The sequence below is a fragment of the Lutzomyia longipalpis genome, chromosome 4 (assembly GCF_024334085.1).
Source record: "Lutzomyia longipalpis isolate SR_M1_2022 chromosome 4, ASM2433408v1".
NCBI lineage: Eukaryota > Metazoa > Arthropoda > Insecta > Diptera > Psychodidae > Lutzomyia > Lutzomyia longipalpis.
The window spans coordinates 22522476-22547328 of record NC_074710.1 but is presented as its reverse complement, the minus strand read 5'-3'; the positions used below and the strand labels follow the sequence as shown (position 1 = coordinate 22547328).

Here is a 24853-nt window from a genome sequence, read left to right as displayed (position 1 = left end):
TTGTGATATGCGCATATTGCCTTTCTAATCTTTGTTACTTTGTATGATCATACTTTTAAATTAAATATTTTGAAGAGCAAAATTTTATGTTTGGTCTTTGGTTCTGAGTCTTCCTTTTTAGTTGGTGTTCTTCTTCATGGTTAATGCAAAGTATTTTTCACTGAGGTGCAAATCGACTTAACCCTAAAGAAGCCAATAGGATAAATGATAGCTTTTCGACCTTATGAAACTAAACTCGTTGTGTATCTGTAATACATTTTATTAATTTTCCTTATTTCTTTGTTCGGTTCGTTCTAATCTAGTTTAAAAGTCCTATCAGGATTAAAATGGGTAAAATAATGATCATTTTTTAATGAATATTTCAGGTCATTAACGGCAACCGTACTTTTGTATATTCTGGTTAGAACTACACATAGTATAAATATCCAAATTTAAACTTTAAAGCTTTTCATTCAATAATACGTCCTGTTCAGTTTAAAATAATCTTTGCAATCAAACACGAATTGTTGAACATTTTTCCTTTTCTATTTTTGTATTTTCCTCAGTTATATTTTCTTTAGTTCCACTTGAGACGCACGTAACTCATCCGGGTCGAAAGGCAAAGAGAGAATCAACCCCAAACCACCCTCTCCTGCCCCCATTTCCACTCGGATGTGTTGTGCAATTCTTTGCCAACGTGCATTTAGAATATTTTGCGGATGTTTCTCACGGGTACATGGGGGTTTGGGAAGGAGGGGGGTGATCCAAAAAAGTTATAGAGTAGTGTTATGAAAGACGTGACTCTGATTTTCAATGTGGTGGATTTAATCCCCCCACAAACCTCAAGTCATGAAAAATATTATGGATGTTTTTTTTTTGGGAGGAATTTTCACCGCAGAAAATCTCAATTCGACAAAAGAACAATTGCAAATGTCGGAGGAATTTTCTGCAGAAATCGCAGAATTTTATTTAAAAACAAAAAAGATTAACAACGGCCATTAACATCTTATTTCCCATCAATTATTTTTCCTTAATCCCTTTTTAGGTATTTAAAAAAATGTTTTCTTCTTAAAAGCATCCCCCTAGAAAAGACTTCTAGCTACCCCCTAGGTGACGTTTCATAGAAATTATGTACATACATAATTTTCATTCCTTTTAATTCCATTCCGAACATGCTCCACAACATATTCCGACGATGATGGAATTTTTTTTTCAATTCTCCCCCCTGTATGTCGTCAAGGCGTCTTCATCTTTCACCCTTCACGAGGAAATTGTATCGCATTATTGAATGCATAAATTAGATGCTGTGACTTCATAATCAATCTCCATCTGTCTGATGAATAATATTGAGGACTTATATTGCGCTGTATAATGGAAAAAATCAAGAAGCCTCCAATACGGAAGAATTTTCCTCCTTTGCAGACTTGTGCAAAGAAGTCGAGGGGTTGGTTTCCTATTTTTTTTCCTTCTTTCTTTCCTTGCTCCTGCCCTCACCCTTCGCATCCGCCATTGATTGCATACGTCGTGTACGTTGGAGGAGGGTTGAAATTGAGTGATCAGCAGCATGTAGAAAACATTGAATAAAGCACATAATCCCAATGATTAATTATCTGTTTCTGAACGCGCCTGCATCGGGACGGGGGGCAGGAGGAGGACGTCATCATCGATGGCATCCCCGATTGACGTGCAATAGATCTGGGGTAATGTGCATACGGAGTTTGCGGATATGCAAGAATAATGGGAGCAGTCACTGTTAAATCAGGTAAGGAAATGATGATTCATCGGAAATTGTCTCTGAAATGTTTATCGAAGGGGGCAGGGGGCAGACTACTCTGCTGGAGCTTTTCATTTTAACTGCAATTCACCGATGCTGCGACAAGGTGATCCAGCTTCATGGAAAGATGTACGAAGAATGACTTTTCGGACGTTTTTTTCATTTAAAATTGTCGTATTCAAACGACACTCTAACTTTGCCTCTAAAATTATGCAATTTTTGTCTAATCTAATCTCTAATAGAAGCTCAACAAACGTTAGAAAAGGTTCTCAAACGCTAAAGAAAATTACGTCAAAAATAAAATAAAACCCTAACAGAAAAGAAATGTCAACCGTTAAGGAATAAACGTTATCTTTAAAAAAGGTATGTCAAATGTCAATAATATTAGACAGTAAACATCAAACGTTAAAAAACGTTACATGTAAGAATAACATAAAATAAAAGAAAAACAAAAATAACCTAAAAACATAAAATTTTAGAGAATAAATGTCAAATAAGGAAACGTCAAACATATTAGAAAAAATCTAAAGCGATTGAGAATAAATGTCATATATTACAGAATAACTGTCAAACGTGAAATAAGAAAATGTCAAACAATAGAATCTGCATCAAACGTTAGAGAATAAATGTCATAGATAATAGAATAAATGTCAAACGTTCGAAAAGGCATAACAAAAGTTAGAATAAATGTCAATCGTGGGCTGTGTGGATGTCGAAATGACGTCCGGCCCTGAAAAACATAGAAAGAAGAAGAAGAATGTCAATCGTTAGAAAAAAGATATCAAACAGTTGAAAGAAAGAGAATAATTTAAATAAATATCAAATTTTGAAATAAACGTTTCAAATACAATAATTCGGCGAAAAAGAATTGTTGGACATTAGAATGAATGTTAAACGTTTAAATAAACGTCAATCGTTAGAAAAGAAACGGCAGAGATTAAAAAATAATCAAAAAAGTGTTAAAATAGTAAAAAAAAAAATAATTAAAAATTAATATAATTAGTTTAACATTCCCTAGGAATAAATTTCTGATTGCGCCTTGGATGCGTTTTGTGCTCAGCAAAATCCCTTAATTGCCATACCTTGACAGGAGATGGTTTTTCATTCGCGGTACGTTGCTCACGTTGCCGAACACAAGACACGGCGGGTAATTACCCCTTTTCCCTGTTTTTTTTTTGCCTATTTTCCCGTCTCATCGCAGCGTACCATCATAGCCAGGTCTCTCTGAGTGATGGTCCGCGACAGAAGGACTATGCGCGGAGGTGGAGGGATTCTGATTAAAGCGCTCTCGTATACATTGTTGAACTCTCGAGAGGATAATTGCAAAAGGAATCACCACAGCGTTTCGTCCTTCTTGTCAAATTAACTTGTTCACAATTTATTGTTTGAGAATTCCAACTTCTCTGCCTGACAAATATGACTTATTCTCTTCCCTCTCATCCGCGCAATTTTCTTCACCACCACCCTCCAACCCCCCCACCGTCTCTAACTTTAGATCTGTCAGGTCTGCTTTTAACTTTTTCATTGGAAAACTCTTCACTGGGGTATTGTTAATCCTCTCCAGCAGAATACGTCACAAGAAAGCTAAGAATTCTATTAATTAAATCTACTGAATTTTTCCGAGGTACATTCTAATGCACTTTTCATGAAAAATTCTCGGGAAAAAAGCTCATTGTTCGCTTTTAGAAAAATCCCTAATCTGTGCCTTGTTATTGAGCGTTGAGCACGAAATAATTAATTTTAATGCTGGACCAGCTCTTCTCTCAACTTTTGTACTCATTCAAACCGACATTTTCCCAATTAAACTGCAAAAACTTTTAATAAAAGCCACGCGAGAGCTTTTTCCCACCCACGCGCTGATGAGCAAAAATTTCCACCCCCATTGCACGCCTCATGCCCAGCATACAGTGCTCCTGGGGGGCATCTACCGCGGAAGTCCCCGACTGACGACAGATTTGAATAAATAAATTAAATGCGCAGGAGGAATGTACCGGGGATCAGGAACGGGGGGCTACATGTTGGGGACAATGCCTCTGCAGAATTGGGTTAAATGAGCAATCAGAGAAAAAAGTTGCTCGCTTTGGAACTTTCACATTGTTTTTTTGACGCTGCTCTCTGTGCTTCTGGGACCAATTTATCGGCGTGTCCCTCTTTTGTTCGCGCCGCCACGAAAGGTGGTGAAAAGCTTAAAGGCTACATGTGGGGTAGTTGAATGTGGGACAAAAAGGACAAACTGCAGTTACATTGTGTTTTAAATTTTAACTGAATGAACTTTAAGACAAGCCAGGAGCTTCCAATTGAACTGATTTTTTTTACTCTTTAACGTTTTGTCGAGTCTCTATTTACTGCATTATGTTGTCAGTAATCTTTTCTGAATTGACAAGGAACTGTAGGAAGAAAAAGCTTTTTGTTCAGTTTTAGATGTAATTCTAATCTCGAATATACTATTTTTTATTTGAAAAAAAAACAGAATTATTAATGCTTGATAACTGGCTTGATACATGACGTGTACTGCACGATTACTGTATAAGAAATACTGCGTAAAAAAAACTGCTATGAGTAAATATTCCTTTGATAGTTCCTGAAGGTTATACTGCAAATAATTACTGCATGAATATTGCAATTTTTTAATATTTCATGTTTGCATCCAGATTAAAGCAAGATACTGCAAAGATTTACTGTTTACTGCGCTTAAAATGCATAAAGTTGTCTTTCAAGTATTTTTAAATATCTACATGAATACAACATGGTTGCTTCTTGGTTACTGGAAACTGCCATATGTTTACTGCATTACTTTGTGGTTACTGATTAAATACTTCCTGTTTTCGTCACGGTTACTACATTTGGAGCTTTTTCGTTACTGCATTATTTTTTCAGTTTACTGCATTATTAGGTTTTTGGCTACTGCATGATTGCTTCATGGTTATTAAATACTGCATTTTTGTATCTTGCTTACTACATCGGGGCATTTTGGTTGCTGCATCATTACTTCCCGGTTACTAAATAAATACTGCATGGTCTCCTGGTTACTGAATTTAGGGCTTTTAGTAACTGCATGATTGTATTCTTATTACTGCGTGAACACTTTATGGCTGCTTCGTGGTTAGATAACTTTTTAGTTGCCTCAGGATTGCCTTTCTGACTCATTGTGGAGCATCTTGGTTACTGAATTTGGGATTTTAGGTTACTTCAAGTTTGTATCTTGGTTACTGCATATGGAGCTTTTAGGTAACTGCATGATTACTTCCCGACTTCTGAATAAATATTTCTTATTTGGTTTCTGGTTGCTGTCCGTAAACAGCATAGACAATCTATGGTTACTGCATGTACTGCATACTTGTACTGTACATACATATACTGTACATACATATACTGCACAATAGTTTTTCTTACAATGTAAATAATGCAAATTTATTTCAAGGTTACTGGCATATAAATTCTACACGGAAATAGAGCATGAACAGAGTAGAAAAAATCAAATCTAAAGACGTTGCAGTTATTTTAGAAAAAAATAACATAATACATAAATCAGTAGCAGTAAAAGGTGATAGAGTAAGCAGCTTTTATTTGAAGCAACATAATAAATAATGATACCAAATGTGCATTATCCGATTTGTTCACAGAATTCAATCAAAGGGACTAATTGGATTGATTACGAATTAGTCCACATCACCCCAGTCTCCGCTATTATGCAAATATTGTTACGTTTAGAAGTTAATTGAATTGACGTTGAAAATAAATAGTTATTGAAAGTTAAAAGCAATTTGATTTTGAATAAATTTTTGGAATAACGTCCCATCACACCCGGTGGGATAACCTTATTTCCGCTGGTCATCAATTATCCTATAAAATATATTTGTTCATCAATTGAAAATTTCAAAAACACCTTCCATAATATGTAGCAACTAAATTTATCACCTGTAATTAAATATTTATTGTGCTGTTACCAACTAAATTCCCACCAAAAGCGAACAAATAGTTGTTGTCCCTTTTTATTTGAAATTTTGCTTCATTAGTGTTTACATAGGTGGATGCAATGTATATATAGTTTGGAGATAGTTTTACCATTTTGATGAAAACATGCATGTAAATCCATTTTAATGACGAAACGTGTTGAAAAAAAAAGCACGTGAGGGGATGTCCTTTGAGCACATCATTGTGCATCGGATGGAGGAGCTTTTAGTGTGATGAAATTTTCAACAAAGCTCAACAGCTTTTTCTCCTGGCAAACACCACCCCCCCCCACCACCCACACAGGTCCATTCTAAAGCATGCAATTACGCAAATTAACAAAATTAATGATAATTGCAATGGAATTCATGCAAATATGATAAATAAAGTGGAATGCTAAATGGATGAAAATTGATTTACATTGCGCCTAAACCTTTTGATTACAGCTCACCCTGCACCGTGTGCGGGTGAATAAGTTGATTGGAGGTAACATAATTCAATGGAATAGGAGAACACTTGATGGCGTTATTGCAAATTCACATACTTGTGAACAATTTGAAAGGCTACAGTTGACCAAAAACAGGCAAAGTCAATTGAAATGAATTTTCAAATTAATTTAATTTGTTGACTAAAAATATTTCACTAAAATTAGGGGTGGAGAGGCTGATTAGGTGTCAATAAATCAATTATTGATAAAATATTGATCAATCACAGATCAAATGTGATTGCTCAATAATTGATACTCTATGCGAATCTATACATAACTCAAAATTCACACTATATTGAGTCAATTTTGACTCAATCAATTTTTATGAAAATAATTGATCAACTATTTAGCAATTATTGTTCCTCAAAGGAGTTCATGCACCGACCATGTAAAAACTTCCTCTATCGCAGAACAATTTTAACCCATTCCACCTTGTAGGGAATAAAAAAAATAGAAAAATCGCGAGAAACTCCCCAATATCCACTGAGATAATATAGAAAAATAAAAATAAAAATTACCAAAAACCCTTAAATATTGCAGAGCCATTTGCAGTTTTTGTCCATTTAAAAAATACTTTTGTAGACTTGTCGCGCATCTTCCGCGCAGGTTTTCATCTTTTTTAAATTAATTTTGCATAATCAATAAAAATGTCAATTTTCTTGTATAATAAATGTTTATTATTAATTTAAAAAATAAATAAAAACTCCGCGGAAAATGCACGACAAGTCTACAAAAAAGTTTTGAAACATTTTCTAGAGGGACAAAAATTGCAAATGGCGACAAAAAGTTTCGCATTTTTTTCCAACCTTTTTTTTTGCATTTTTCTATGCAGTCCCAGTGGATATTGGGGAGTTTCTCTCGCTTTTTTTTAAATGTATATTTTTATTATTCTCTACAAGATGAAATCTGTCTAAATTGTTCTGCGATAGAGGAGGTTTTGTGATCCGTGCATGAATTCCTTTACTCATCAATTAATTGATCAATTTTTGCCCAATTATTGACCAATCACCTATTTTCCACGCAACATTTGTCATATTTTTGTACATTTCAATGTACTGGAGAAAAAAAGCTTTTTATTTTATAGCATTGAACATAAAAGCTATTATTCGAGTTTCTTTCTCTAGTGTTCAAGTTATTGAGAAAATTCTTTAAAAAAAAATGTGAGTTGTTCTAAAAATTTCAATACAATCAGCCTAGAGGTTTTCGAAAAGTTCATTTACTACAGACACATAAAAAGTGCTGAGTTTCCACTCAATGTCTTCTCAATCAATTTCTCTTCTCAGCTTTAATAAGAATTTGAGGACAATTAATATAACTTTCACTTTTGCTCTCTGGTTCGAAAGACGCCGATTTGACAAAAAAAATAGGGCAAAACAAATGAACTTTTTAACTAATTTATGAACCAAAAAACACAATTTTCCTTCCCACAAATCTTTTACTTTATATTATTTTTCTTGGCAAAAGTGGAGGATAAAGTGCCAGAATTTTATTGGTTTCACAAAAGTTTCAACACTGAAACATGAAAAATAGGGGTTTACAATTAAATAAAATTAATGAAATTTTCAATAATAAAAATAATTTACAAAAAATAAATTTTCTTCGCGATCGTGCGGGAAAAGCTTTCATGTGTAGAATTGATTTTTAGTGATTGATCAATAATTGATCAATAATTGAGCAGGTATTGCCTATCAATCAGATTAATCAATAATTCACCATCTATGTGAATCTAAATTGGTTCAATATTGAAATTGTAACGGAATATTAGTTAAAAATATTTTTCAACTTTCATTATACTTTCAATTAATTCAATCTATTGTCACACGAATCATCAATTAACCCTTTTACGCTCTTTGGGTCATACGTAGACCCAAACTCGAAACATTTTATTTTTACAAATTTTTATAAAATTGTTTTATGAATTTATTGTTTTGCGTAAGAACTATCCTCTGAGAGCAGTTTCCATATTTCATGTGGTTGCTAACGGGTTAAATAAGTTTCTTTTATGTTGATGATTTATTTAGAAAAAAAAGAGCTTTATGTAGGGATGAAAAAATCGCCAGATAAACACCCCTTGCCTTTCTTATGATAAAATTAATTTGAATCTCTTCACAAATGATTCTTTTGTGAGTTTTTCCTTTAGTTTGAAATTTTTCTCTTTAATGTTTGAAATGTGGCCAAAAGATGAATATGTGAATAATTTCTATGGCATTGGTGGTGGAAATGCCATAAAGAGAGGATCTGTGTGTAAGAATATATCAATAGAATATAACTTTTGTGAGGCAGACAAACCAATTTCAATATCTGCAATTCAAATTTCCCATACATGCAAATTCTTCTTTTCATATCTCGCCCAGCAGCATGGTGAGAATTTGCTGCTACTCCACCACATCCTCCCCTTTTTCAGCACACACACATAATTTTTATATTATTTCCCACCCCCCACCCCACGCTCACTCACCCCTAAATCGATATGTGGAATCTATTAGTGCCATAGATAGATAGGAATAATGCTCATATATTTTAGTGGATTTCTCATCGTCTTTTGAAGTTCAGGGGGTGGAGACGGGGAGTTGGGGGGATTGGTGGAGAAGGAGATCGTCTGGTTGATGCTGTGGAAGCTGGAAGGGTGTATGCAGAGGGATTGTGGTGTGAACAGACATGAAATATTTCTTGCAAAAGCTCATCATTGCATGTTTTGCAAATTCCCATGAATAATTCTCATCATGTGCAGTTGTTGTGTATTTGCCATGAGTACGATATGTTGGTGGAGTGTCACGCTCAGAGTTCTGCGTCGCTGAGAATCAAGATTTCCATCCATGGACACCTCGCAGTGCTTTCACATCTAATAAAACTCACTCTTCACCATCCAGATGCATTTCACCTGTGAGATTTAATCTTATACGTTCCCATCACATCCGGATGCTGTTTGTGTAACACAAAACTTTTCTTCATACTCCACCCCCCCCCCCGCCCTTCCCTTTTTTTGCAGGGGTGGGATATCAACGAGGAGGTTTTGGGTGCGGAGGAAGTCCCCAAGATTGCTTTCCACCCACTGCTGCCGCCCCTTTTTGTGTCACACAAGACACTATAGTTTTCTCAGGTGAATATTACACAAGAAATATAAATATTGCAGCACATACAGGAGATGTATAGTTGAAGATTTTATACGGTGTTAGTACATGACACCTATCAGGATATATCGACAGAGATTGCAGTACAGTGAAGCATCGCTTTATGTCAAAGGTAATTTGGTAAGAGAAATCATTTCTTACTATTATTTTGTCTTTAATCTAAAATAGATTAAGAATATAAATAATTAGAAAACTTAGAACAAGATATAAAAATTAAAAATTATATACATACACGATACTCTATTCATTAAAATCAGTGCCACTAGCGAGCGAAATGCAAGAGGTCAAAGTGAAAGAAAGATTGTGAAATGTTGAAAAACGTATCTTCCACTTTGGTTTACCAAAATGACTACCAAAAATTAACGGGTTGCCCAAATATTTAAAAATTTATATTACTTGGAAAGGTGAGAAATGCACCTTTCCAAAACTGATAAATTTTTCAAAATCGGTTAACCACAGCCGGAGATACAGCCATTTGAATTTTGCCTTCAAAAATATCCCATTTTAGCCTTCCCTGGAAGATTTTCATGGGTAGACTTTCAACTAAACAATACTTCTTTCTAACAGCTATAAAGAACAATCATCGGGAACTAAAAACACAGTCAAAATGATTAAAATACAAGAAATGCTGTTGAAAACATTTAATCTAAAAGAGTATGATCATACAAAGGAACAAAGAATAGAAAGGCAATATGCGCATATCACAAAGAAGTTCAGCGTCCAGGTACAGCGTCAAACAGGTACTTCAGATCATCGTCTTGGCTGATCGATCAGTTTAGCCTGAGGTGGCTCCAGTAACTTGGCCAACAGCACTGTTCACTCCATCGACGATTCCATTGGCGAGATTGGTGAGCGCAGCGGGGATTTGAGTGCCCAGGCTGACAAGAGTGTTGATCACAGTCTGGAGGGTGCTCTGCAGGGCAGAAGACACCTGTCCAACGATGTTGGTAACAACACTGATAATCTGACCAACACCATTGAGGACGATGGTGACGAGTTCGCCAGCAAGACCAACAACGGTCAGAAGAATGGTTCCAACGGCCGTAACGACGACTGAGACGGCATTTCCGAGGCTTGTGAGAGCTTGGGTCAGAGTTGCAGCCAAGGTGCTAACCAGGCCAGTTACGGTATTCCCAAGACCTCCGAGGATTCCTCCAAGGATGCCAGTGCCGGTTTGGGCGACAGCTCCGGCAGTATTGGTGGCGGTTGCAACTGGACCAGCTGGGGATCCTGCAAAAGATGAAACATCAAAGATCTCAGTTAGATTCTGTATAGGATTAAAGAGAGAAAGGTTGGTCTTACCATAGGTGAGAGCCGCAACAACGACGACGATGGAGAGGGTGGCGACGAAGAAACGCATTTTGCTTTATTAACTTTTAGTTCGAGTTGCTAAACTGATGCCTTCTCCAACATTTCTGGGCCTTTTTATACCCAAAAACTCTTTAATTTGATGACGAAAAAGTCGGAGAAGCCAAAAAAGCTTTCAGGAAACTCGTGTGGCTGAACAAATGCTCCTGTTTGATCACGAGGCCACGAGGTTCTTTTTGAAAATTTTGTTAAATCCACAAAAATAACAATTTCACTTCACGATGAAGAAAAACTAAACCTGCGTTAAAAAAAAAAATTGCTCTGGAATACTCCATGTGTTCTCAGACGTCAATCATCATAGTTAGACTCTCGAAGGTGTGACTGATCACACCAGTTGAACAAATATTATACAAAAGAAGATACTGATCATCTTGTTAATTAATTTTTGAGTAATTATGAAAAAGAAATTAATATCTCAAATCACACGCTAAATATTATTGTCTCGAACTTATGCGATTAATGTTTGAACAACTTCATCTGTTTAACTATATCTGGTTCTGTAAGGTAAATTTTTCAATTCGTGAATTTTTCTCACACGTGAATACACGAAATCTTCAAAACATTGTGGTAAGACCGAGAAGCTCGTGGCCCCGTGGCCAAACAGGAGCGTTTGTTCAGCAACACGAGCTTCCTGAAGGCTTCTCTGACTTTTTCGTCATCAAATTAAAGAGTTTTTGGGTATAAAAAGGCCCAGAAATTTTGAAGAAGGCATCAGTTTAGCAACTCGAATCAAAAGTTGATAAAGCAAAATGCGTTTCTTCGTCGCCACCCTTTCTATCGTCGTCGTCGTTGCGGCTCTCACCTATGGTAAGACCAATCCTTCTCTCTTTTATTCTTCAAGATCTAATATAAATCGATGATGTTTCGCCTTTTGCAGGATCTCCAGCTGATCCAGTTGCCACCGCCACCAATACTGCCGGAGCTGTCACCCAAACCGGCACTGGCATCCTTGGAGGAATCCTCGGAGGTCTTGGGAATACCGTAACTGGCCTGGTTAGCACTTTGGCCGCAACTCTGACCCAAGCTCTGACCAGCCTCGGAAATGCCGTCTCAGTCGTCGTTACGGCCGTTGGAACCATTCTTCTGACCGTTGTTGGTCTTGCTGGCGAACTCGTCACCATCGTCCTCAATGGCGTTGGTCAGATTATCAGTGTTGTTACAAACCTCGTTGGACAGGTGTCATCTGCCCTGCAGAGCACCCTCCAGACTGTGATCAACACTCTGGTCAGCCTGGGCACTCAAATCCCCGCTGCGCTCACCAATCTCGCCAATGGAATCGTCGATGGAGTGAACAGTGCTGTTGGCCAAGTTACTGGAGCCGTCTCAGGCTAAACTGATCAATCAGTCAAGACGATGATCTGAAGTACCTGTTTGACGCTGTACCTGGACGCTGAACCTCTTTGTGATATGCGCATATCTTATAGTCAGTCAATTAACCACTCGGTAGCTTTTTGTGTACCTTTCAATACGTTTCATTTAATAAATCACTTGCAATGATAAAGCATATTTCCTTGTGTTTTGTACAACACATTTTATGATTCTCTGTTTTTGCAGTTATTTTTATGATAAAATAATTCTTCTTACAGCATTTGCAACTCAATGGGAGAAATTATTTTTGTTGGCCTTTTTGTCACGTAATCGCTAATGATGATCAACAATTCTAGGAGATCCACACAAATGCAGATTCTATCGCATATTAATTGACTTGTAATTCCCACCTTTGATACTTTTGCAATCATTCAGCTTGCTCCAACGTTCTATTCGCTTCTTTCTTCGTGGGCTTCTCACTTAAACTTTGTAGGTGCCGTTGAGCAATTAATTGATTAATTAAAACAGTTCGCGCGTTCGGGCAGTGAATTCAAGTTTGTGGATCGTATAATTCTCAGTGACGTCACTACGCATAATTTGCAGTTATATACATACAAGGGGCTAAAATGTAAAGAAGAAAAACGACTAATACAATATTTTTCGATTAGGAGAGTTTGGAGCGACTTTAGTCAAAGAAGTTTTTAAAAATATTTTTACGAATGGTTTTGAATTGTATAATGCGTGAAAAATTCGATGTTGACTTTAACCCTTTCAGGACCACGATAAATCTAGCGAATTGATGAAAATAAAAATAATTTTGTGAGTTCCTTTGAGCTCAAAAATACTTTTTTGGAAAAAAATCTCAATTAAAAAATTTTCAGTTTTTCGTCCTTCCTGATCCTTTAATTGAGTCCTTGGTGATGTCCTTTTGTGGTCATAAAATGATCAGCAGTGATTGTTAAAACTTACTCTTTTACTAATGAAATATTTTCAAAATCGGGCCTTTAGATAAGTGTATGGCCTGAGGGGGTTAAGGACAACAAAATTACACTAAAAGTTCTTATTCTGATAAAATAAAATGAAGATTAAATTAAAAACTTTGAAAATTTCTTAAGTAAAGTTTGAAGTATTTTGCTTAAGAATTAATTGAATTTTTGAACAATTTTGTAGTCAAACTTTGCAAAAATTAAAAAAAAACTTCAAAAAGCTTCTGTGTAAAAAGGGGTCAAAGTAAGTAAAATTATTTAAAGCTTTCCCATTGCCGAAAGAAAAGCTTTCATAACTATTCTCAGGATAATTTACACGAGGGAATTACAATTTTTCCATAGAGTTTCCGATATTTAAAACGAATTTAATCTATTAAGTGATTTTTATCTAAAAATAAAGCTTGGGGTAAAATGATTCAATACTAGTTTTAATTACTAGAGTACAGCCAAGATTATTTGTTTTTTTTTTAATCATTAAAGGGGTTAAAAATTTTTCTTTAAACTTAATTTCTTTAATTATTTTGTAGTTCTATATCTTTAGAAAACATAAAATTGGATATTTCTTCTAAATACTTATCCAACTTTACTGACCCCGGTGTCTCCTACATTTAAACAGTCGTTAATGAAAACGAAAATGAATATTCGGAGTTTTTATCAAAGACAGCTTTTAGTGCAAAACTATCTGAAATATCTGGAAAAATTTAAATATTTTGCATATTTTGAAATATTCCGAATAAATAAATGAGAAAACATAACAACAGACCACACATTTTTGCCCCTTAATTACTTTATACATTTTTACATTATACAGACATTCGTAATATATGTGTATGCCCGGTGTGCGAGTGATTATTGCTCGTTTGTATGTGAATGCGAACTGATTAAAAGGCCAAAACATGAAGCCAGCAGAGCTGTGGTGGCTTCCTCGCTTTGATACTTCAATCGTCTGCGAATGCTGAGCACGATCGCATTCAAGAGTCGCGCTCTTTAGAATGCTGCCGGTCTGGTGTTGAGAATTTAGCTGCAAGTTCATTCTCAATTTAACACAAAATTAGCGTTGTTCTTGCGCCGGAAAGTGAAGGTTGTCTGCTTTTTTTGTGATCTCAGCGGTGAATAAGATTTTGCTTAGAGTGAGAAGAAATTGATTTTGTGCCGAAGTGCGATCGCAGTGAAATGCAGAAGAAAGGAACATCAATCTCAAGGAAGTATCCTTCCTTGAGGGACATCCCAACGAGGACTCAGTACAGGTACAATGAAGAACTCTTTTATTTTAGAAGAAGGAAAAAGAAAATTTAAGAAGAAACTTCCCCTCTGTACGATAAGAATGAATAACGTTGTAAATTATAGCTTCAAATCGTACAAGAAACATTGCCATAGGTCTCAACTAAAATGATAAACTCTTGATAACACCAAGACCTCGCCTTGCCTTTCTTCGCTTCGTCTTTGTGGGATTTAAGCTTTTTTTTTTCAAATTAAAATTCTATTTTGGGGGAATGATGGTGGAAGGAGGAAAATCATTGAAGAATGGATCAATTTATTCGCCAAGTGGATATCGCATAAATATCTCATTCTCAATTGGTAGCAAAGTCCATGTGAATTGGAAAAACAAATATAATTTTTTTTTAAACTTTTTCTTCACAAAGAATTGCGCGATGCTTTTAACCCCGCAAGATGTTTGCTTTATCATGGGCTGGTACGATAAGGCATTAATCGACATTTATCAGGCATCACATAAGTATTTACATAATGATACAGATAAATTTTAATTTTTCAAGAATGGGGAGTCAACAAGAAAAAAAGAAAATAAATAAGCAAATAAAATTCAGACAGTTTTTTATAAAGATAATTCTCATTGATTATTCGGTTCTGCTTTGTCTCTGAGTTAGTTTGCAAGCTTGTGAGCATGTTAATTGTGCTAAAATTGCGACGAGTTATAGTTCTGAAAGTCCAAATACAAAATATGCCAGAATTGATTTCTAAAAATCAAAAGTAAAAAAAATAAATTCCAAAAAATGAAATTTAAAAAACATTTCAAAAAACAAAAAATAAAATTAAGGTGTTTTTAAAAAATTTTTCTCAGATATTTCTGTGAAAGAATCAACATTATTTAGGAAATATAAACACATCTAATTTTTAACTAAATAAAATTTCTTTAAAAAAAATTAGGAATTAAAAATTTAGAAATCAGAATTTCAAGAAATAACAGCCCTAGAATGCGACTTCCTATTAAATATGTCTCTATCCAAGATAAATTTTAAGGCAAGTATAAGTAGCAATTTTGAAAAGAATTTCCTGATTTAAAAATTTCCAATAACTTGAAAATCTTGAAGTTTTTTGAAAACGAAGAATATAATCCAATATTTTCATTTAATAAAAGTTCTGTGAACGAGAATTATTAATTTTTAGCTGATTTCAGACACATTTTGTGCTATAAAAGAAAATCTTTGGTTTCCTTTTGTTAAATTCAAAGTATAATATAATTCTAAGGATAAATGAGATGATTTTACGTACCCTTGATGAGATACTTTGCAATTTTTAAATTTTTTTAACGGAATTATGACATTAGTTTTTAAATACAAGACATTGATTTAAGGATGCAAGACATTTTTTATGCATATAAATCATTGTCTTAGGGAAGCCTTATCCAGTGGGTAATTAACAATTTAAGAATTTATTAAAAGTCAACGAACTTATAGCTCAACTAGGTTGTTTTTTTTGCTCATGCAGTGTGTAACGTACAATTAATAATGAAACTTAAATAAAATTCAGTGTGTGTTTAAGGTAATTTTAGTCAGAAAAAATGGCTGTTGAATTCATTTTTAAAGTGAGTAATCATGTCAAGAATGTCGAGTTTTGATCAAATTCTACACTGAGAGCTTAAAAATATTTTTATTCGTTAATTTATGCTTAAGCAATAAAATTAATTTAGTATCTGTTAGTTTTAGAGAAATTTGGGAAGACTCTTACATTTTTTCGTGGATTGTTTTTGTATGGAAAAATATATTTTTATAATCTACTTTCTTTAAACTTTACAAACTTTTAAGTAATAGGCAAAAAGAATCAGAAAAACTTAGCCATAGACAGGAAGACTTTTCCTAGGGATGTCTACTATTCGATCGTGATTAGACCGTTAAGTTTAAGTTTAAAGTCTGTGAGGGGGTTTACATTTTAAATATGCGCACAAATTTTACTCCCAAAACATTAATTTAGACTTTATCAGCGTTATCACTGCCAACGTAATAACATCAGTATACATCTATGTGGAGTTTATGTGGCAATCCCCGTCGCATATTTATTAATCGAAAACTCTTTTAACCACTTCAACGCCTTTTTGTGTTTATTGTTTGACTACAAGCAATTATTCTAATTAGCAATATAAATAGAAATAAATATAGAAAGTTTTGATAAGAAGGATTCCCCTTTTACTATCAAATTGTTTATTGTCAACCGATTGGCATATTATGATAATTCAAATTTTTTTAGTTGGCTCGAAGGTCGTCGATTGGATGACGGAGCTGAGGGGCTGTGGAGAGTCCATGATGGCATTTATGATTTGACGGATTTTGTTGAGAGGCATCCTGGTGGAAGGGAATGGCTTGAATTGACAAAGGTTTGAGGAGCCTTTTAACCTAACTTCTAGTCCTGATCTTAAAATAAAAAAAGAAATGTTGTCCTGATTTCTCAGGGAACGGACATCACTGAAGCCTTCGAAGCACATCACATCAGTGAAGGGCCAGAGAGATTGTTGGAAAAATTCAAAATCCGCGACGCGAAGGAGCCGCGAAATTACAATTTAACCTTCAAGGAGGATGGGTTCTTTCGCACCTTCAAACGGAGGGTTCGCGAGAAGCTGAAGACCGTTGATATGGTCACACCGGCACGTCTGTCCAATCTCTACACTGATGTCCTCTTCATTATGACGTACGTCATGGCGGTGGCGGCTCTGGTTACAAAGAACTACATTGTTGGCTTCTTGGCAGCGCTCACCCTCACGTGGTGCGTCATTTGTGCCCACAATTATTTCCACAGAAGAAATAACTGGCGAATGTACATCTTCAATTTGTCCTTCATGAGTTTCAAGTAAGTCCTGTTTTGACATTTTTCCGTTTTTCTTGAGATTTCTTTTTAATTTTTTTCTATAGAACTTCCAGAGCTTTATTCTAGGGTTTTTTTTTATACAATTTACTTTTAAATTGAAAGATAAATAAAAAGAATCACAGCTAAAATGGATTCAAAAGAGCGGCTTTAAAGTTTAGTTTTATGAATGAGATTGAGTGTTTTTTCAGCCGCTTTTGACAATTCGTTTGAGCCATTCTAATGTTTGACATTTTTTATAACGTTAGAATATCTTCCATCGTTTGGCGTTTATTTAAATGTTTGACGTTTATTCTAAAGTTTGACATTTATTCTAAAGTATGACAATTTTTTCTAAAGTTTGACATTTCTTGTAAAGTTTGACATTTATTCTAAAGTTTGATGTTTATTCCAAAGTTTGACATTTATTCTAAAGTATGACAATTTATTCTAAAGTTTGACATTTATTCTAAAGTTTGACATTTATTGTAAAGTTTAACATTTAATTTAAGGATTGACGTTTCTTTAATCCAACATTCGAAGTTTTTTTTTTCAAAGTTTGTCGTTTCTTCTAGTTAAGTAAACTTGGAGTTTTTGTACCGTTTCACGTGTATTCTAACATTTGACGTTTATTCGAATGTTGGACGTTTATTCTAAATTTTCACAATTATTCTAATTTTTAACGGTTTTGACATTTATTGTAACCTTTTACGTTTATTGTAACCATTTACATTTATTTAAATTATAATGCTAGTTCTGACAATTCTCGTTTACTCTAAGATTTTATATTTAGTCTTACGTTTTTTAATTTATTTTAATAAATTTTAATTTATTAACATGTTTGAAGATCTCCTTTTCAGTTAGCTGTATTATGTTGGTAAAACTTCAACTATTTTCACAAGTTCAAGTTGCAAAAACCTCCCATACTTGTCAGTAAATTGATCCTAAGTAGTCGCAAAAGGGTTTAAGAAATTCAAATAACCTAAAATCAACGACTTTTTTTTAAACTTTTTCAGTTAGTATGTCATAAAATTCATATAAAAAAAACAAATGCATTGTGCCGTTAAATTTTAAACAGAGAATAAAAAAATGCCCTTAAAAACTCCGACCTAGAACTTTTTATTGGACTTTTCTTTTAATAGGAAAGACAGCAAAATTTTTTAATAATGATTTTAAAAAATAACGAGTGATTGCGTGCGCAGGTCAATAAACTTAAACTTCTTAATCATAACTCGTAGCAATTTACCTTGTAGGTAAATAATTAAAATTTTTATCTCCAGATGAAAACGAGCGTAATTTCCAGATATCTGTGTCACATCCGCCTTCACTTATTTATTCAAATTCTCACTCATTGTGAAAAATGTCTTTTTGTTTTTACTTTGCAGAGAATGGCGAATTTCGCACGCGTTGTCTCATCATTTGTACACAAACTCCCTCCATGATCTGGAAATATCTCTCGGTGAGCCATTCCTGTGCTGGATCCCCGACCCAAAGATAAAGAATTGGTTCCAGAGATACGCATCGTGGATTTACGGGCCATTCATCTATTGTCTGATCTACATTTCTGAGTTTATCAAGAAGTGAGTAACACTCCTCAAGGATGCTGGATGGAGCGCAAATTCTTAGTTCGGGTTGAATGAGCTTCTTTCCTTCTTTCTTATCAAAATAGGTTAGTTCTGTCGAAGAGCCATCTTGGGTTGGATGATTTGATCCCCTTCTCCGTGCCTCTGGTGATGTACCTGGCAACGGGTGAGAGTATCACGAGTGTCATCAACACGTGGCTCTACATTGTCTTCGCGGGAAGCTTCATCTTCTCCCTCATTGGCTTCAATGCATCCCATCATCACAGCGGTGTTGTGCATGAAGGTGACGCCATTCGGTGAGTTGATTATGCAACAATAATTAAGTTTTTTCTCCGCAATTGAGCTTCCTAGCTGTGACAGTGCACGAGAAATAATCGAAAAATATAGTTTTGTCTCAATTTTGGGTAGTTTTACCCATTAAAATGCAAATAGAGAAATTATTCAGTGCACAAATGCTCAATCAAAATTGAATCAATTTTATTGATCGAAGTATTATCGATGATTTATAAATTTTATTGATAAATTATTGACATTTGAGCAATTAAATTATCGAAACTGTTTGCTTCCCATTAAAAAAAAAGCTGTGTCTGAAAGAAACACAGCTAATTACCAAATATTGATCAATCATTGAGCTGAAAATTGAGTCAATATAGATAAGCATTGAAGATCATATTAATCAATCTGATTTGAAGACATCACTGACATAAATCCACACTTGATTGAGATAAAATTGACTCAATATTGACTATCAATATACAGCCAATTTAGGGTCAAATAGAGGGTTAATTATTGAGAAGATTTAACCTGAAGTTGGTCAATCTATTTTCAAGAATAGTTGAATTGATCGATTAGCATTATCTAACTCAATTGATTCCTTAGTTATTATTCCATTATTGATCAATATGATTGAGCATTTTACACCTCAACCGGCTCAACCAATTATTTATTGGTTATGAATATTGAGCTAAACATTTGAAGCAAAATCTGATCATTTTTTTCCTATTCAAGTTTTCATGAATAATTTATCAAAAATAGTCAATATCTATAGCTCGTAAATAAAGCACCACGTTGGCTGAATATTGAGCTCAACGAATGCTCAATTTTTGTAGGTTTTAATTACTAAAAATTCCTTTTAGTCATTCCATTAAAACTAATTAAACTACCTACGTAAGAGATTCTGAGCAATATTTTCGGTACACAAGATCTCCCCAAAGTTTGATCAATAATTGAGCTCAATATTTACTCAATACATAATTTCATTGTTAACCAATTATTGATCAGATTTTTTTTATGATTTTGTTGGCTAGTTTTTATAATCAAAAATTGCTCAATAGATTGAGTCAAATAAATGCTTCAGAAGGCATAATTTGAATTGCCAATTTTTGATCAAATATTGATCAATTTCATTGACATGCAGTAATTCATCAATACAATTGGTTAAGCACACAAAAATCAATACTGAATATTAGTGATTAGAGAGTAGAAGGTAAATTGTGTGAAAATTGAATGAAAATTGAGAGAAAATAGAGTGATAATTGAATAGTTTGTACGTTTACGTTTTCCTCAAATTTTCCTCAAAGCACACTCATTTTCGAGACCATTAGTACGAATGCTTGATTGAGATAATGTTGATTAGATATTGCATCAATTTATTGACTCAATATTAACTCAATAACGTTGTATCTCAACAAATGATCAATCATATTTTACTATACCTTTTCCACCTAAATAACAGTCAAAACTCAGACTGGGCCATCTACCAAATGGACACAGCTATGGATCGTGAAGATATCAATCGTTCCCACTTCTTCACACTCACTTTCTTCGGACAGCACATCCTCCATCACATCTTCCCAACCCTCGATCATGGCGTCTTGGCGCAATTTCAGCCGGAATTCGTGCAGACGCTCAAGGAGTTTGAGTACGATTTCCGAGAGTGCAGCTGGTTTGAGCACATCATCGAGCAGCACAAGCAACTTGCACGCATTGAGCCCAGAACTGCGTACAAGGGCCAAGTGAAGAAAACCAAATAAACCAGAGATTTACTCAACTTATCTAACATTTCAATAAAATTATATATTTTTTATTATTGTTGTGATATACTTAAATATTTGTGCCTTTTAGTGGGGTGTGCTGGTAAACACTGCGCCACTTTTATAGAACTAAATCATAATTTTTTGGGTTGTAAAATGTCTTTTTTATTCATTCTCAAATAAATAATTGAGATTGTCGGGGAAATAATAGCTCTTGTAGCTCTTTAGTGTAAGTGTTTTTGTAAAAGGGGAGACTCTTAAAAATCTTCAAAGAGATTGTATGATTTTCTTATGGATGAAATAAAGAAAATTCAATTCAAAATTAAGCCAAAAAATGCTTTTTTTTAATGAATTATTTCTATTGAAATACAATTTCAGCTACTGAAGAAGATAGACAGCAGCAACGAAATCTTTGACTAAAATTGTAAATATTCATTGGTTAAAACTAATGTTGACGCAAATTTGCTTTATTATGACTCAGAAAAAGACTACTTGAGACTCAAATCCCCTTTTGCGACTCAACTCTTTTCTTATTTAGACTCATCCTTTGACTAATGTAGACTCAACCTTTATCTTACGGTGACTCAATTTTTAACTTATCTGTACTACAAACTATCTAACGTAGCTGCGAGTTTTAACTTAAGGCGACGTTAATGATCTGGTCCACCGACCCTTGATTGACGCTCTTGGAAAAACACAGCATCCTTTTCTCATTAACTTATGTTCTTATTTTGAATTTAAATAAGAAAAACATTAGAAAGTCATGCATGAAACATTGATTCACATGTTTCATTTATTTTTAAACTAAATTAATCGACAAAATGAGAGAATGCGATTCTCTTGACCCATTTTTTTTGTACGGGAGTGGATAGATTGTGTTTAAATTTTTGATAAGATTTTTTTCTTATCACAAACCTAAACAAGAATAGTACTTTTGGAAGAGATATTAAAAGAATGAATCAGGAAGATTTTGTCTTCTAACACTTTTCACAGAAGCTCTATTCTTTTGTAGATTTTGGCTTGTTCCCTAAATCGATCCACTAATAACTGAGCCGGAAGGCTCTTTTCATCTTCTAATTCTCAATTAAAAGAGGCCTTCAATGAGACGCAGGATTAGTAAAGATTCCCAGCGGATGCACAATTGAAACAGGAACAATGACATTGCAAGCAACATTGGACCAACTAATTAAAGTAATTAAGGGACATCAAATACAACCCTTAAGACAAGATGTCTCTGGCATCTCCAGCATTGTTTTACGCACAAGCATCAGAGCATAGAAACTGCTATAAGTCATACAGCTGTCACTGTTTCCTAGCAAACAGAAAAGATTTAAATTAAATAAATAATCAATAAATAAATAAATAGATAAATAAATAAGCAAACAAGAACAAACAAATAAATAAATAAAGAAGTAACAAGAAGAAAGAATAAGACATTTACATTTACATTTAAATCTTCCGCCAACCAATTTTCCCGAGCCCACTGTTCCCATTTCCCAACTCCCACTCCAAAACATTGTAGTCCCTCCCATAACATATTTTAGCTTATAAGACAAAAAATACATTATAAAATTGAATAGTAAAATAAAATTAATTTCAGTCTACAAAATTTACTCTTTCACTAAAGTTCAGTCACAATATCTCCAAGCTTAGTAATCATAATTATGCTAGAAGTAGGCTGGAAGTTAAGGCATAAATGTGTTAACAGGATGCAGAAGAAATCTATACAATGCGATTCCTTTCTGCTAACTATCCCTTGTCAAAGGCATTCCAGATTTCCACACACTCTCTCTCCCTCTACCCTTCCAACTAAAATAGCTGGACCTACCTAGAGAAAAAATCGTACTTGTACTCGTGTTTTAGAACAAAACATGATTAAAAATATTTAAAGTAAAAAATATATATAAATTCAAATGTAAATGCCCATCCACATGAAAAATAATCGAAGGCAAAATAATTTGGATAAATAATCAGAAATCAAAATTTGAAGAAATTGCATGTGGATGGGCAGAATGACGCAAATTAAATTGTTAAGAATAAGCAAAAAAAAGTGTATAAAAGGAGAGAAAATTATTCAAAAAAACCATTCGATTTCTATGCTCTCAAATGAGAAGTTGTTTTACTAAAAAACAAGTAAGCATAGTATTGCCAAGTACCTTAAGAAAGTACTTGAAGGAATAAAATTCTCTGCGAGGCAGCTACCAAGCGCCCAATCACGGTACGGGTGGCTCCTTCCAAAAAGGAGCCTTGTCAACTTGACATACCGGTGGATTTAATCAATCCTAGCGTGTCTGACAGGCTAAAGTCCTCCTTAGAGAAAAACCTTCCCTTCAATCTTTCTTAAAGGGAAAACAGACTTACACAAGAGAGTCTCGACCGGATAGGCCGAGATTTTCTTGGTGTATTTTGTTATAGGAATTTATGTCCTTAACAACTCGATTAGAAAATCTTCGAAAATTATGATTTCCTGTAAAAGGGACCGAATTCGGATTTATAAAGTGTTTTAAAGGTAGAGGAACTCTACAAATTCAGAAAGGATGCTTAAGAATGACAGAGGATTCCAGCTATTTGCATCTCCTAAAATCTTAACGTCCTGAACCCCTGTAGTATGGTAGAGATTGATGCGTCAGCCATTTGTTGGAAAAGACTGGTGCATCGAAAGAATTGTATGTGGATGAGTTTTCAGATTAAAACCAGCTATCAAAGAAGAAACAACTATTGTTTTATAACCCCCTTTTACAAGTTTAACTCACCCCCCACAGATTTAATAAAGCGTCAAAATTCTCGCAAATATCCTTCGTAAATTAGTCGACCCATCAAAAGTGTTAGTTTTAGTATATTACATTGTTATTTACACAATTATTTTTATGATTTCAGATGCTTAAAATTATTCGTGATAAATCGAAAGATGGCGATAAGATTGTTATGAAGCTATTTCTCCGTGACAATCCTAATCTTTGCCCTATCTTCATTGGAATTCGTCCACTTGCGATCCTCAAAGTCCCTATTATATTTGCCCATTTGGAAAAAGACATCAGAGCACTTCGGCTTTTATTTCGTCAGATGTGCTTGGTGTACGAGCATATCTCCTGCATGCGATGGAAGGAAGAGGTTACACTCAGATGGCTTCTAGGATAAATCCTGAACAGTTGCGACGTTTCAAAAGTAAGAGTATGATAGACGTTAATCCCGAAAAAAATTGTTTACCTATTGCCCTTATATTTGCCATGATGTTGTGGAATGAAAACATCGAGGAAGTGAATAAAAACCTCAAGAGCTACAAACGTTACTCTGTAAAACTAAATAGAATTGCAGATCAATTTAGTTAAGAAGGCACCTATACTTTGGCTGGTTGAAAACCAAACCAGGATATAACATATTAAATAGCCCCACCAGTTTCATCGAAAAATATGTATAAAAAGAACATTGGATTTCAATAATTGAGCTATTCTGTGCTATTCTTTCCTTCGGGCTTTCGCATTACGACATTTTTGTGTTTTCGCCCAATACTATTTCGATACATTGTCATGATAATTTAAAAAAAAAAAAACAAAAAAATTCTATTCACATAGATTAATGCTATCTGAATTCAAAGAATAAAAGTAGTTTTTTTTCTAATTTAGTACCATTATGGAATCTTTTAATTATCCTTCCGTGCTTTAAAAGTACGGTTAAAGTCTACATAATTCCAATTAGAGAGAATATTTAAGCTTCCATGAATAACTAAAATAGATAGCTCCACAAGCTGCTAAGCAAGAATATAATTTAGATTGAATAAATTCGCGGGCCTGGAGGTACTAAATATCCCTCCCATCCCCTCCACATATAGGCCAAATTTAACATTTTAGCTTGCCAAGTGGTTGACCAATGCGGGTGCCCCCGGATGTGAGTTTGGTGCATCTAAAATGTGAAATAGCCATAAATATTTTCATTAGTTCCCCTTCCGCCCTCTCAATCCAACCCCAAACTTGGCATGCATGAGTCAATATCCTCCCTCCCTGTATGGTGGTGCAATAGGTGGGTATAGGGAAGGGGGGTGGGTGACTTTTCTGTCCAAATACTCTGGCTACAATAATAAAATTAATGGGGAAATGTGTAAATGAGCACAAATTGGTTTTTCAGTTTATTCATCCAAAAAGCTCAACAACTAAACAAAATTAATGGTCCATTTGGCCCCTG

The 24853-nt window shown here is 34.5% G+C and overlaps 3 protein-coding genes across 3 annotated transcripts in view; 2 read left to right on the top strand and 1 right to left on the bottom strand.

The window, feature by feature from the left end:
- Positions 1 to 9948: 9948 nt before the first annotated feature.
- LOC129794954 (uncharacterized) overlaps positions 9949 to 24853 on the bottom strand; it is a 28686-nt gene continuing 13781 nt past the window's right edge. The window contains exon 2 of the mRNA XM_055835894.1: positions 9949 to 10552. Coding sequence (XP_055691869.1) covers positions 10098 to 10552 — 455 coding nt within the window. The 3' untranslated portion in view covers positions 9949 to 10097. The remainder of the gene's footprint in view (positions 10553 to 24853) is intronic.
- LOC129794953 (uncharacterized) overlaps positions 11401 to 24853 on the top strand; it is a 28707-nt gene continuing 15254 nt past the window's right edge. The window contains exon 1 of the mRNA XM_055835892.1: positions 11401 to 11497. Within this exon, the coding sequence (XP_055691867.1) occupies positions 11440 to 11497 (58 nt within the window). The 5' untranslated portion in view covers positions 11401 to 11439. The remainder of the gene's footprint in view (positions 11498 to 24853) is intronic.
- Positions 13796 to 21009, top strand: LOC129794951 (cytochrome b5-related protein-like). The gene is made up of 6 exons (XM_055835889.1): positions 13796 to 14231; positions 16468 to 16594; positions 16670 to 17064; positions 18444 to 18638; positions 18728 to 18937; positions 20377 to 21009. Exons 1-6 carry the CDS (start codon positions 14158 to 14160, stop codon positions 20672 to 20674), a joined length of 1299 nt encoding a protein of 432 aa, XP_055691864.1. The 5' UTR covers positions 13796 to 14157; the 3' UTR covers positions 20675 to 21009.

What these genes read in the sequence shown, in the direction of transcription:
- LOC129794951 (XM_055835889.1), top strand. Translation starts at nt 14,158, where the DNA reads ATGCAGAAGAAAGGAACATCAATCTCAAGGAAGTATCCTTCCTTGAGG. An exon ending in ATTTCTGAGTTTATCAAGAA is followed by an intron (nt 18,639 to 18,727) that starts GTGAGTAACACT and finishes TTATCAAAATAG; the next exon opens with GTTAGTTCTGTCGAAGAGCC. An exon ending in CATGAAGGTGACGCCATTCG is followed by an intron (nt 18,938 to 20,376) that starts GTGAGTTGATTA and finishes CCTAAATAACAG; the next exon opens with TCAAAACTCAGACTGGGCCA.